This window comes from Lepisma saccharinum, chromosome 14, assembly GCF_977018435.1.
Source record: "Lepisma saccharinum chromosome 14, izLepSacc3.1, whole genome shotgun sequence".
NCBI lineage: Eukaryota > Metazoa > Arthropoda > Insecta > Zygentoma > Lepismatidae > Lepisma > Lepisma saccharinum.
In genome coordinates, this window is record NC_139242.1 from 9,217,296 (window position 1) to 9,232,791 (window position 15,496).

At 39.1% G+C, this 15,496-nt stretch overlaps 1 protein-coding gene across 1 annotated transcript in view; it reads right to left on the reverse strand.

Moving 5' to 3' along the window:
- mtt (mangetout) overlaps positions 1-15,496 on the reverse strand; it is a 390,272-nt gene that overhangs the window by 289,347 nt on the left and 85,429 nt on the right. The window contains exon 3 of the mRNA XM_083135134.1: positions 4,259-4,429. Coding sequence (XP_082991260.1) covers positions 4,259-4,429 — 171 coding nt within the window. The remainder of the gene's footprint in view (positions 1-4,258; positions 4,430-15,496) is intronic.

The window sequence follows — 15,496 nt, forward strand, 5'->3', positions numbered from 1 at the left end:
GACCATACTGGTCTAATTCATCTAGTTGCTCCTGATTATCCTTCAGCTTTTTTTTTAGAGTTACATTTTCCCCTTTCAACTGCTCAATTCATACCAAACAAGTATTTATTGACTCAGCCTGCTTTTTGATCAATGATGCATTTTCATGATGAGCTAACTCAAATGATTTACTTAGTTCGGGTTCACAGTTTATATTTGCTTTCTTCAAATTTTCCATTTCCTGCTTTAGTACTTGAAGTAGTTTATACATATCAACAATAGTTGGCACTTCCATTTCACTTACACTTTCGTCCTGTAAACTACAGCGTGTTTCGAAAAGAATATACGTATTACAAAGTATTATTTTGTCCAAACTATCGATCGCTGCGCCCCGGCTCGACTATTAGAGAAACGAATACATAGTCTCGTTTATATAATAGCCGCTAGACCGTCAGTTGTTTGAAATGGCTACTCCGCAGCAGAAATCATTTTGTGTTCTCGAGTTTGCGAAGTGCAATTCCGTGATTACAGTGCAAAGACGTTTCAGGTTGAAATACCAAATTGATCCTCCGAATGGGTGGAACATTCGCAGATGGTATCGACAGTTTGTAGATACAGGATGTGTATGTAAAGGAAAGAGTCCTGGCCGCCCTCGTGTTCCTGAAGAAAATGTTGCACGAATTCAAACTGCTTTCCAACGTAGCCCTTCAAAATCAACTCGTCGTGCCAGTCGGGAGTTACAACTTCCTACAACAACAATTTGGCGTGTTTTGAGACGTCGGCTGGTTATGAAGCCGTACAAGGTACCGCTGTTACAAGCTCTGCGTCCTGATGACAAACGCAAACGTGTGGCATTTTGTAACGAGATTCTTGATGCTATTGACAATGACAACACTTTCGCACAACGCATCGTGTTTAGTGATGAAGCTGCGTTTCATGTCAGTGGTCAGGTAAACAAACATAATGTTCGCATTTGGGGCCTACAGAACCCACATGCATTCATTGAACATGTACGAGATTCGCCCAAAGTGAATGTGTTTTGCGCGATATCCCGATCATCTGTTTACGGCCCATTCTTCTTTGATGGAAACACGGTTAATGGTCAGCAGTATCTCTCTATGTTACAAAACTGGTTGTTTCCGAGGCTGCACGAAGACAACTTCATTTTTCAACAAGACGGGGCACCCCCTCACTGGAGTCGCCAAATGCGTGATTATCTGAACGAAACTCTACCGAACCGTTGGATTGGTCGTCAAGGAGCTGGCGACTTAACATGTATCAGCTGGGCTCCACGGTCACTGGATTTGACACCCTGTGACTTCTTCCTGTGGGGTTTCATTAAAGACAATGTTTATGTACCACTACTCCCACAGAACCTGGAAGAGTTGAAGAACCGGATCCGTACTGCCGTAACACCAGTGACGAAGGACATGCTTGCCCGAGTATGGGAGGAATTTGAGTATCGATGTGATATTGTTCGTGTCACTGCTGGAGGACATATTGAACATCTGTAATCTTAACTTGAGAGGTTCGTAAGTATGTGTGTCAAGTTTCATCTTCGTATGTCTTAAAGTTTAATAAATATATGCATGCGAAATACGTATATTCTTTTTGAAACACGCTGTACTACGTCTAATCTTCGAACATTCTTTGCATCTCCAAATATGTCCTGCAGTCCGCATATATTCTGCATCTTCCTCTTTCAAAAGTGCGCATTTCAAATGACATAACTTCAAACAATCTGAACACTGTATTTTTGAGGAAATGTCCTTTCGAGCCACAGGTTAGTGACATTCGATGCAACTACTCATCTTATTAGATATATCGAACAGTTCGATAATGACAGTTCAACTGTACTCCGCGTTTTTTTTTAACACTGAGGTGGCAGCACTGTATGCTTACATACGGGAAGTAGAAATTACAGTCACAGTATTTAACGTATTTATCGTTTCATTTACCAGATATTGAACTATTTGTTACACAAAAGTAATCTTCAGTACTTACTGCACATTCCTGCAATATCGTTTTCACCACCTCCCATCAGAAATACATAAAATAACACAAAAACACGGAGCACATTCACACCGTTGTCCTACCGATCCATCACCACAGACTAGAGATGGCTCCGGTAGCGGATACTCTTCTCTCTTCATTTACAACAGAATCTGATGTGTAACCGTACTCAGATGCAATGCCCTGAGGTTCCCGGTTGTCAATATTGTGCATTTCAGAATCGCTAAGGCGTTCTGCATCTATCATTGGTTGCCTCTATAGAATATCAGAGGGAGAAAGTGGGAGTCGAATTGTCCACCCTGAAAGGTTAAGCTCCTTGGCCTATCGAATGATTGGGTTGTTGGACGTATTCCTTTATTTCCCTGGACGGGGTTGGGTAGGTTGAGGTTCTTCACTCACATCGCGCGAACGCATGTCTATGACACGTCGATCTCGACGTTCGATGGTCTGAGCTTCGTTGAGCACCATCAGGTTTGCACTCCAGGTCCCTTCGGACAGAGGTAACTGGCCGGGGCCACGTCGCTGCTTATATACAGTTCTGAGCGCAGCGCCAGCACCTCTAGTGGATATTCGTGAACTACGAGAGCGCTGCTTAACATTGAGTGCCATCTATACAGGTTAATAAACAACTATTAGAATAGAAACTCTCCCCAGTGAGCTATGGTACAATTTCGTTCTCTACCAAGCATAGCAGTGAAATCCTATGCAGAAGCGATAACAAAACAGATAAGATTACACAATGCTATTCAACAATAAAAAGAACAAATGCGTAACTTTGTAACGATCTAGCGGGATCGTTGCACCTATTTACACGCCCTTTGAACTACTTAGAGGGCTACCAGCCACATTTCACGTTTACCACATTATAAAGCATGGCACATTTAACAGTTTAACGTGGAAAACGGTGTTTGAATTATTGTGGGACTTACAGCGTTTACCAATTTTAGTCTTCAATTACTTCTGTTGAATGTACCTCCCCACAAATTAAACATGGATTCCTTATTAACAGGGAGTTTCTTCTTCCCTAGCTCTGTGGTGTGGAGTACTAGTCAAGATTATACTGTACAGTAACGGACATGTCTGGGTTGTAACGAAACCCTTGATCATCAGTGCTGTAGCTACAAGCCAGAAATGTCCGTGACTGTACCTAGAGTAGACTTACATATGAGTTATGATATGAAACTGGTCTTACTAGTAGTTCAACACGGCGGAGCAAGGACGAAAATCCAGAGCCTACAAAGAAATTACTATTTACTTTTGGGGCCATCAAACCTTATTTGCTTACCTAAGGACCAACCACTCCATACCCAACCCAACGAATGAAGACTGATAGCAAAAGAAAAAGAAATACAGAAATATTATGAAACAGGTATTTGTCCATCATGCCCAGCTGGATTATATCTTTAAACAGCTGTCAAAAGTGACATATTAAAAGTTTCATCTGTACATGATTTTGTAAAACTTATGTATGAAAGGCATTCTACATGGCTCTCCAGAGGTACACTAAATAAGAAAATAATCAAATATTTCCATCAATCTCTCAATATAGATATCTCTACACCACGCTAATAAGTACATACACTGAAAAAACTGAATAACAGCAAGAGTTGTTGACATTTCTTACACAAGTAAGTATATTTTATATGGAAGGGATCTTTTGTGATATTTTGCAGGAAGGCTCAAAATGTGTTGATCCGGGACTGAGATCGTGTCCGAAAGGAGCAAGACTACTTGAGGCGAGCATCTATCGAGACTGGTCTTGCAGTGCGGTCTTGAAGTCGTGGACTGGAGGTGAAAGTCTTTTGAATTGCACTTCGACTGCAGCGCTAAATACGATCAGTAGTGAAACTGAGGACACGTATTTTTCCCCGTGTTTTAAACACTTGTTTTTCACCATAGAAACCACACAGCAATTTAAAATGTTCTAATGCATACACATTAGAAGAACATAACACACAGCATGCTGCCTTTCTACTTCCGTAATTTCAAAGAAATGAACAACGAGTCTACAAGTCACGTGATCAAGCTTGCAACGATCCGAGCTCCGCCTTGTGGTCTCGATTGCTCGTGTACTTGTAGATTTCGAACAGCACTAGGTGACGTCACTTCCATCAAGACCATACTTGAAATCTGTTCTTTGTATCTTTCGGACACAGCCTCATTCACACATTTGGTCTCAAATTATACTTTACTTTTCTATGCGTAGGGCACACATTACATGTATTAGTGGAGAGAACAAAAATTCAGTATTGAAGTTCCTACTTACCTTGATGCCGTAATTGGACTCTTCGTAGATAATGGACACGTAGCTCCAGCTCATGCGACGAACGATCTCCACCATTGCTTTCACTTGGTAGTGGTCGGATGGAATGGTTCTCGAGAAGTATTCAAATCTCTGCTTGTTACTCAACTCTGGGCTCGTTGAGAAAAAAGACACCTGAAAAGAGCAAAAATTACTTGCGTTAAAAATATACCAATTCTGTTACGCAGGGTGGAACAGGACCACCACAAGCAATCCATCTTTGACCAAACTGTGTATCAAGATGTTCTCTACCAGCGACTGCAAAGTGTGCCGGCACCCTGTGATGTTGAAACCACATGCGCAAAGGTCATTAGCTTGAGAAACGAAACAAATTCCGTGGAAACATACACAAAGGTAGTAGAGTTTTAAGAAACGAAAGAAATACAATTAATCTGTAATAAGGCACATGGGACTTGGGTGCCTTACATCAAAACACTCAGCCAACATCCATGAAAAACCTGTGAAAGTTTGTCGGAAGACTTCTGTTTCACCTTGGATAATAATGCAAAGATGTATTGGAAACACTGTATTTCAGGCTGAGATCGCAGCGGAAACTGAACCAATTTTTTTTTAAAAAAAAAAACTTTACAAAGAAGGTAAAGTGGTCCCCTGTGCTATACACCACGCCATGAATGTGTGTAGAGGGTGTGGGGTGAAGGCCCCACACGTTCTTGATCACGGCTGAAGGTGGGGGTGATGTGATCACCACCACGCCCCTGGTCACCTTTACCCCCCAAGAGTTTCCTCCAGGTACCCACTTTAAACGACGCTGGGTGGGCGCCGGAGCCGCTTGAACAGGTGGATCGAATCCGGGTCTCTCGCATGGTAGTCAAATGCTCTAACGACTGAGCTACCGCGACTCTAAAAACTTATTCCAGTAGTCCTAAACCCAAACTAAAACTGGAGATGTAAGTTCCTCTCTCGGACTGGAATCACTTCATGTAATTTCAGATCGACATCCTTAACTCATTTACTGCAGAGAATCCCCTTTCGCTGAATGTTTTGAATGGAGATAATTTTCCCTACGGGAGGAAATTTCAGGAACATAAAGTAAGAAACTCATAGTACAATGCTGATCAAATGAAGTAGTATTCTCGTTCGAGGTGAAATCCTTCGTCGGAAAAGATCGAGTGTGGTAGCACATCCGAAGAAAATGTAAGAAAAAGAACAGCCTGATTGTTGGCTACTAGTAAAATTTTCCAGAACACACAGAATTTACTCTGATCTGGCAAGGCAAATCCATCCACGTACCGAAATGCCGAAATGTTTTCCCCAAGACTTGTTTTTGCAGCGGGGCGAAACAGACTGGTTTTGCACGAGCGAACTGCAAGTTTCAGTTCATTTCTGCCGGAGAAGAAACTTCTAGCTTCAATTATAGATTACTTTCCATATCGGTTCACTGGCCCGAACTAGAACTAATATTGGAGGGAATTGGAATACCACGGAACTATAAGAGTGGATTTTGTATTTGACAGCTACATCGAGCAGTCACTAAAAGATGGCGAAAGAGAAAGACGGAGACCTGCTGATCCAATTGAAATGATGACAATCGAATGGGACACTCTAATTCCTATACAGATGGACAGATTCTGGTCTTCAAGTAAAAACAAACAGCTGCTTCAATTGTCAGCTGCTACCGGTTTTATTGAACAGCAAAAACGACTAACTTCACTACAGTGATAAGTGGAACCATCACAGGAGACAATGATACCAGAGATGCCTTCATAGCTATGAACAAGGAACTTCAAACTTGCTCTGACCTTCAGACGTTTGTAGAAGAAGCAGATTCCAGAATGATACTCCATATATTCCATGCTGTTCAGTCAGGCATAACATACCTCATAGTATTACCTAATGACACTGATGTAGTTGTTCTCGTCCTTCAATATCTATTTGAACTATTCACGAAAGGATTGGAAGAAATGTGGATTAAAGTGGGAGTGGGTGACAAAGTGCGTTATGTACCTCTACACACGCTGGGGAGAAAAATGGGAGCTACGCTTTGCAGCACTTTAATTAAGGCACACATCGTTACAGGTAGTGATGTTACAAGGAAGATAGGAACAACGCCATCTTCACTTAAAGCATCACCAGAAACATTACTAGTTGGATTTGCAGAAGAAAATACTCTGTCTGAAGAACCACTTGATAAAGCAGAGGAATATCTTGTTCAAGTTTTACATCCATCCTCAAAGTATAAGACATTTGATGAGCTTCGTTATTCATTGCACAAACAGAAGCACATATCTCAGCTACCACCCTCATCTTTCTCAATAAGAAATGGACATTTGAAAAGATGTTTTTTTTTGTTCTGCAGGAATGCTTAAAACTTTCACGAAGCTACTTTCCTGATGGAACCCTGCAACCAACCGATTATGGATGGTTAAAAGATGCAAATGGCGTACTAAAGCCTAATATCTGCCTTCATGAAGTGTTTTCTGAGCTACTAATACAGTGTACTTGTAACGCATGCTACTTGTACAGATGTAAATGTCGTATGAAATATTTACCATGCTCTGAGTATTGCAAATGCGGCGAAGAATGTAAATTATACTGTGGGAGAAAAATAAGAAATTATCATATTATTATGCAGATTGTTGCAATAACTTGTAAAAAACATTTAAGTTCACAGTTTTTATAATTACAATGTGTACTTTATTGTAATATAATTCTTTTAATGTGTGCTTTATTTTATTATATTTTTTTAAAAATCCTTTATGTTGTGCAAATGTAACTTTACAAATAATTGTAGTCAGTATTTGTTCATATTAACTTTTATAGATGCAAAAAAACAGATATTCTGAAATAAATAAGAATCAGACAACTTCAGGAACCATTTTATTTGATTCCTCACCCTTCAAAACATATATTTAGAGACCAAAATTATGACTTTAACGGTTTCAGGAGTGGAAATAAAAGCAAAATATTGTCGCTGTCGGCCATGTTAGAAAATGGCGTCTAAAACACCCGGCCCAGAATATTATGATGTCTACCCAAGTTTTTCTGACTCTCCTATATGTATTCTACTAGGTTCCATTGGATAGACAAATCATAACTAAAATTTTTACGGGACTCTATTACAGGGACAGGAGTAATTTCGGGTAAAAACCTGCAACACCTATAAATCTTTTGAAAATACACAAGATACGTAGAACAATGTTTATGTCAGGGTTGTTAAAGGTCCAGGAATTTTAAATAAATTCAATTCCGGTCCAGGAGGCAAAAGCAGCAAGCGTAAATGGGTTCTGGACCGTAAATAACCTTTTTATCTGTAAAGTATTTCAATTCGGTCCAGGAACCTTTTTTCCACATCAATTTAAATACGGTTCAGGAACACTATTTCTGAATGAATTTAAATACGGTCCACGAACCTTTTTTCTGAATGAATTTAAATACGGTCCAGGAACCTTTTTTCCAGATGAATTTAAATACGGTCCGGGAACCCTTTTTCCGAACCAATTTAAATTCGGTCCGGGAACCTTCATTCCAGGTTTAATTTCAATACGGTCCAGGAACCTTTTTTTTCGAATCAGTTTTTAATAGGATCCAAGTTCCGTATTGAAATGAAACAATATGCAACTTGAATCGATTACCGACCTGACGTTAAACAATTATCCACTTGTGATCATGAAAAATTAAGCCAGGTGCTGGCTGCCTCGAGAATCTGAGGTACAAGGTAGAAATGGGCGAAACGCAAACGCTGCAGTCACGTTAGCCCTCTCCATGTAGCAGCCCCATTCTCTCGCGCGTGTTCGTTCACTTGGTAGTACGTAGCAACACTACCCGTCCCTGTTGTGATATCTGTTGGGAACACAGCAGCTTGACGTTACCTCATCGACGGCTCCTATTGTCTGCGGTTCCTGGATCGGATGCCGGAGCAATATTTGACGGGTTTATTTGAAATCGATGTGACGCCACACTAATATAATCCATTGCGATATGTATAAGTATGTTATACAGTAAATCTTCGACAAGAGAGTTTTGAACCTGGCCCACTAGAGAACAACAGCGCTATTATTTAATCCCTGTGCTTCGCTTTCTACAACCGCAGTGTGACATTCAAATGTAAAACGTACTCGTGGACATTTTTAGAAGGGAACTTTTAATTGGTCAACCCTGGTCCATGAATTTTAAATAAGTTCAATCCCGGATTGGGAGAGAAAATCAGCAATCGTAAATGAGTTCTAGTCAGTGTAGAACCTTTTCATATTTAAAGCATTTCAATTGGGTCCAGGAGCGTTTTTTCAACAATGAATTTAAATTCGGTCCAGGAACCTTTCTTCAGGAAGAATTTAAATTCGGTCCAGTAACTTTTTTACCCGCATCAATTTAAATACGATTCAAGAACTTTTTTCAGGAACAAATAAAATACGGCCGAGGAACCATTTATCAATGAAACAATACGCAACTTGGACCGAATTTAAATTGTGCAAGAAAAAAGGTTCCGGTCCTACAGCGGAACCCAATAGAACCCATTAGAATTTATAGGTTTCTGGACCTTTAACAACCCTGATGATAAACAAGCTGTAGATATCTGATATGATGTTTAGATTTTCTAATGCAGTTTTTCATGCTGATTTCAAATCTGAAAACCGTTTTGCTCTATCATGTCAGGTTTTGAAGATATCGAAAAAAAAATATGTTTTTCATGGAACACCGTTCGTCGAAAAAAATTTCGTCGTTTTTCGTTATTTTTCATGCAACACCGAAATTTATTTTCGTCGTTTGTGAAAACAGTTGTACTTAATGTAATACGTAGAAATATTTTCGAGATCGAATTACTATACTTTCATTTGTTTCTTTCTTATTTTCAGTGACATGGATTATGGCATCCAGAGGTTGCATAAATTCACCAGATCTGTCTTGCTAACTGTGCGGCTATCTAACAGACAAATCGCATCACAAGCCTTTTACACCGTTTCTGAAGAAAGCATATGAACTATACTTTGATTCGAAGGTGGATAGTGGTAAGTCGTGGACATCATAGTTCATCTGTGTGACATGTGCATGCAACTTGCGCGGTTGGATAAGAATGGCGAAGAAGTAATGCTGCTTGATCTGTGAGTGGGATAGCAGAGATAGGAAGGAACCCTACATAAAGAAGAATTGGCCGATTAGAGATACAATGCAGCCATGAAGTAACGTCCTTCGTGTGCCGTTGGTTGAGCGTGAAAAAGTTATCATGCCACCGCTTCATTTGAAGCTGAGGCTCATGAAGAATTTCGTGTAGGCACTAGACAACGACTCAGATGCTTTTCGGTTCCTGTGCAACAAATTTTCGAAATTGATCGAATTGGAAGATCATTGCTGACAGCCACTACCAAGAATTACTAGGTGGTACTGAAAAAAATTCATGGATGGCACTCAAGTCAGTCGTAGCCAACTTCCTTGGAAATTATAAATCTGCTTACTATGTGAATGTTGTGCAGAAGTGCATTAGTGCATACAGACATCTCCTCGACTCATATCTTCACTTCTTCCCTGAGAACCTAGATTCAGTGAGCGAGGAACATGGTAAACGTTTTCATCAGGACATCTTGGCGATGAAGTTACGCTATCAGGGTCCATGGAGTGCAGCAATGTTGGCCGACTACTCTTGGACCCTTGAACGCGACATGCCAAATGCTCAGCACAGACGCAAGTCTACAGCCAAGAAATTCAAACCAAACACACCTTAAATTAAGGACGCATATTCTATATGTATGTATTTTATATGTGTATTATACCTTCAACTAGATAGTGAAACCTATGTCTGAGAGTTGCTTGCCTTGATACAATGTTAAAATATGAATATTGATTTCGTATATCTCAAGAATGGTGGGTGTTACAAACAAATTGTTTGCATATTTTGAATCAGCATGTTTCAATTGTCTTAGAACGCTTCTTGGATACCAAGATATCCGCCGAAATTATTATTTTTAATCAGTGTAACCTTTAAGATAACCTGCAGACTTCTGGCAACGAAATTCGGTGCGTTTTTAAGTAGTGGGCGTAACAACATTTGATTTCAATAGAAGCAGACAACAGAAGTTCTGTTGTCTTCTGTTGCCGCGTTTCTCCTTGTCTCAGTGGAAGTTAAGCTTATGTGTTATTGTAGCCCACATATGAGACACCTACTTAGACGCGGGGAAACGTGGAAAAACGCGGCAACAGAACTTCTGTTGTCTGCTTCCATTAAAATCAAATAGTGTAACGCCCTCTACAGGGAGACGATGGAAACCGAAGTGCGGAATTTCCGTGCCAGAAGTCCATAGGTTATCTTAAAGGATAACCGCCCACTGAGATGTCGGAAATGCGTCTGTTGCGTTCTGTTGCCGCGTTTCTACACGTCTCAGTAGGCGTTAAGCTTTAGTAAGATTGTCATGTGTAAACTAAATGCGACTACTTCCACGAAAATAAACACTTTTCTCTTTGTGCCTTCACCACCTGCCAAGAGTTTAAAGTTTTTAACTGTCTAGAATTCGACAAAAACTAGAATTCGTTGTTCCAGAGGCCTGGGTAAAAATCGTACAAGATAGAAAATGTCATCATTTAATTCATACCAGCGATGGAAAATGTGATATTTTTAAAAGCAGGTTTTTGCCATTGCTGACAAAATGAGGTTTTCTACAAAATGGCTTTTAGGTAAATGCACCAAACGAGAGCATCATGGAATTTTAAATTCATCTTTACACTATTCTAATGTATTGAATGTTGCACAAATTCGTCAAGTTTTCGTTCATTCATTGATCTCTGGTCAATTATTATTTTCCATCTAGTTCGCTTTATTTCAGCATAGGATACACTTAATTTATTATTATCAATCATTCAATATGTTCTTTTTCCCCGGACCATCCAGTGCATCTTTCATCCAGTATCGTAGCCATTTTCTTTTCCTTTTATTGATAACTTCCAGCATTGGTTATCTGTCAACTCTTCCAGAAAGGTTTTATTTCTTATTCTGTCTCTCCATTTAACACACACTTTTCTTCTCCATACTCATATTTCTTTAATTGTTCAAAGGTTCACAAAACACAGTTATTCTTCTACTGAAGGGTTTTCTCGCCATTGGTTTTCTCACTCGATATCCTGATTGCAGTTCATGTCACTGTGAATGAAACGTCAAGGTATCTGAAGCTGAGAATTTGTTCAATAATGATTGATTGATTGATTTGGTTTATTTTACTTCACTTTTCTTTCGCTTTCTGTTAATCGCGAAGATAAGGATGAGTGATGGTGTGATTAAACTAACGAAGAGACAGCCATGCCTAGTCGTGCCTTGTTTTACCTCCTAATGCTTAGGAACTCCCTGTATTTAAATCTACAACAAACCTTTTCAGAATGTATGTACTTTCATCCACATCACTCTATCTAATGCTTTCTTCATATCCACAAATACTATTAACACTTCATTTCCTTCCTCTAGGTATCTTTCGCCCGTTGTCCGCACTAATCTATTTGATTCTCTTGAATCTTTTCGCTTCCTGAAAACAAAATGTTATTCTTTCAACTCTCCATAAACGTTAGAGTAAGAAGTACTTTAGTACTCGGAGAAGAATTTTCACTGACTGCTGTGTTAGGTTGATTATTCTGAATTCATGACCTTTGCTTGGCGTTAATTATACCTTATTTAGAGCCTGTAACAGTAGTCGTGAATTGGAATTTTAGTCTAGATAAATATAAGCAGAATTTGAAGCTCTAACAAAATGGCCAAAAAAATCGTTAACATTACAGAGTGTAGCTTCTAACACAGGGAAAAAAAAATTTTCTCCACCGTGCCTTTGCGGTCAAAACATATTACAAGAATGGTTGCGTGGAGGCCGCTCGTAGAGCATTTTGACGTCATTTCAATATTGGACGACAAGGTCGTGTTCCATAAGCCAATGCCATTAACGCATGGGTCCTTACTCGACCTGCTACTACAGAAGAACTTAAGGCAAGAATACGAGAGGAAACTAACTGCCTGGATTCCTGTTGCAATGTTACGACGCGTCATACACAATATCTCTCACAGACCGCAGCCTACACTGCTCCAAAAGTTCACGCCACCCTGTATATATATTATGCATTATTAGAACACTTAATCTTATTCCTGTGAGATATGCTATTACCTACTTCTAGATTAGATGGCATGAACATGAGTCTATCCTTTACCCTATACTTTCTCCATTTAACCTTGCCTTCAGTACACCGCATGTAGTTGATTATTGAGGGACAGTTGTGTAATGCCGCTTCCTGGCATATACAGAGCTTGAAGGTTACTCGAGTTTTTGAGTGCTCCTTCCTCCAAGCAGCTGCTGATGGAGAGGACGACGAAGGGGCAATTTGAATGGAGGGCGGATATGAAACTTCTTAAGTGAAGCTAAAGGGTCCTTCGAGTGTAGCAGTCGATGAGTGTAAAATGGGCTGGAATTGCTTCCATTCCTGCACGAAATTCAGATTGCTTCCTCGTTCGCTAAACAGAGATTAGTAATGGGTTTCAATTCCATATCAATTACCAGCAATCTTACCAGCAGCGCCGGGTAACTTTCAGAAAGCACTCGCTTCAGATCTTGGATGCCCTTAAAGGGAATCGTGGGATACACGATGGCGTTTGGATATATCTGGAATCATAGAATACCTTACTTTTCTCTGATCTGAGTTTGGATTGCTTTCTTTTTTCTTCTGTATATTCTTGTCTCTCAGAACAAATTTTGCGTTCAGAAATGAAATCAAGAACCAGCCGATTTTGTGTGTTACTGGTTGCATTAATTAACTGTAGAATTAAAGAAACTCTTAACTAAATGTATAGATGCGTTAGGAATTTGATCGCCGAATCGGTACCGTACTCAAATTCTAATGGTCACAAGTAAAGGCTGTTAACTGTGTTCAACCCAAGACGAATCTGAGTTTAAGAATTAGGTGTTACAATGCATATTCTGCCTGATGGGACATCATACTCAATGAAACAGCAATATTAGTATGCCCGTTTTCTATTTCTAGTTACCTGTAAGCAGGGTGGATAAAAATCATGATTATTATTCTAAAAAATATTTTCGACGATTTTTTTTTATATTTAAATCGATTTTATGATTTTTTTTAAAAACCACACTTAAAATTGCTTGTATGGTTTTTGGCACCATGCATACAGATATATGTTTTGTTTATAGAAAGCGTTTCTCTAGTAAACGGCCCTGTAAAATATTTCAACAGTTTGATTAAAGCAAATAAATAATTATGTGTAAATATAAACTTTTCCCTTCCTGATACTGTATATATGAAACGCCTAGGAAATGTTTGTTGAGTGCGTAAATTAAATTATAATACGATTTCAGTAACTTTTCTTCCAGTGAAAAAATATTTTGGATGTGGTACTTATATATAATTGCAACCTCAAAAATGTTTATGGCTTTGTAGCTCAGTTTTGGCAATTGTTTTAATGATACGTAGTTTGCAAAATATAAGCTGCCATGTTTATTTACAGATTAATGATAATGACACTATTTACGGTTTAACATGAGTAGCATTTTGTATATTTTTACGCAAAATGTATCCTATTTTTGGCCTATCGAAATCATTGAATTTTTAATCACGAGAAATTTCAGTACGTTTACTATTTAATATTACTAATATAAAATGTGCATTATTCTATAAATTGTTTCTTCAAAGTGGTTTAAAAAAAATCACCTGATTTAAATCTCGATTTAAATCAACATTTAAATCAACCAAATTTAAATCAATACACCTTGTATGTAAGATAGTAAGTCATTCTCAAACTATTTTCATATTTGCACTTAATCAACTTGCGCCTGATACAAATTTCATAAACAATACCTTGTTTATCTGGATGTATTGAGCAAAACGCATCATGACTTTCGAAAAGAAATGTTTTATTTGTAAAGTACAATTTAAAACTTTACTTCCATGCAATATATAATCAATCATTTTTCTAAAAATTAATGAGTAGATAGTACATTCTTCGTAATTTCACCTCATTTCAGTGTTGATCTTCCATGCCAGTCTTATGTCAAACAATTCGGTTCTTCCTTATTTATTTACAAATTTCATTTTGTTGTGTCCACGGGATGGTAACACATGGAAGCTTTTCACTTCTTCTACCACATAAAACGATCTAGAGCCAAAACTTGAACAGGAGACGTTGTTCTTTCGCACATTCCCCATGCTTTGAACGACTCCAACAGAGCAAAGTGTCCTACATACAGTTGTTCACTAAACTCTCACAGATTGCACGTCGGATAATTCTAATAGCGAATATTCCAGTCAGGCAGGAGTGGGGTTGGCAATGGTACAAAGTCTGTTTCACCGCACACATGCAAAATAAACCTACAGTATATAATCAGATAAACTGAGAGTTTTGTTAGCTTGGAGTAACGATATGTTACCTCTTTAGTAAAGCAATAACATCATCCGTTCACCAGTACAGTAGATAAGATAGTTTGCGCAATAAATGTTCGCAACTGATTGATTAAAATCTTAACGTCATCTGCAACATTCGACTATAGTATTCAACGCTGATTGATTGATTTGCTTTATTTTATATTGCTTTTGGACCACTTTTGACTCATTTGCGAAGATGGGGATGACTTATGATATGATGAAATTGATTAATGGACATCCATGACGAGGCCGGGATTCGAGCCCGGAACCCCGGGAGTCGTAGCGCGATGTGCTAACCACTCTGCCACAAGGGCATGTGTATTGAACGCCGAATGTGTCTCAAGAGCAAGTGCAGAAGGCTGTACTAGCGCCACATAGCTGGTGACCGCTGGAAATTTGTTGTGATAATGGACGAAGCATGGATTTACCTAAGTGACTGTGGCAAAGTTCGGGCCATAACCTACAGCGGTGTTGATGCAAAAGACCGGTGTCACTTAGTGTGTCAATGCTAAGAACGTTTCTCCAAAGTTTTCATGATTGTGACTGGAGTTTGCTACAGAGGGAAGCTGACGATTCGTCGAGTCGAAAAAATGTCAAAATAAATGTTGCGTATTACAAAGAACATGTCAATTCACAAGTGTACACAAAACAAATACCGGTCTTGTATGGAGCAGACAACAATAGTTTGTAACTGCACCAGGATAAAGCTTCAAGTCACATGGCCAAAACATCGCATTGCAGTTGAAACTGTTATCCATGCTATCAGTTCGGACAAGTGAAGAGTTCAGATGCTAGTCCAATGGATTTTTGTGCTATTGGACTTCTGAAACGGTGCCTTTCAACACG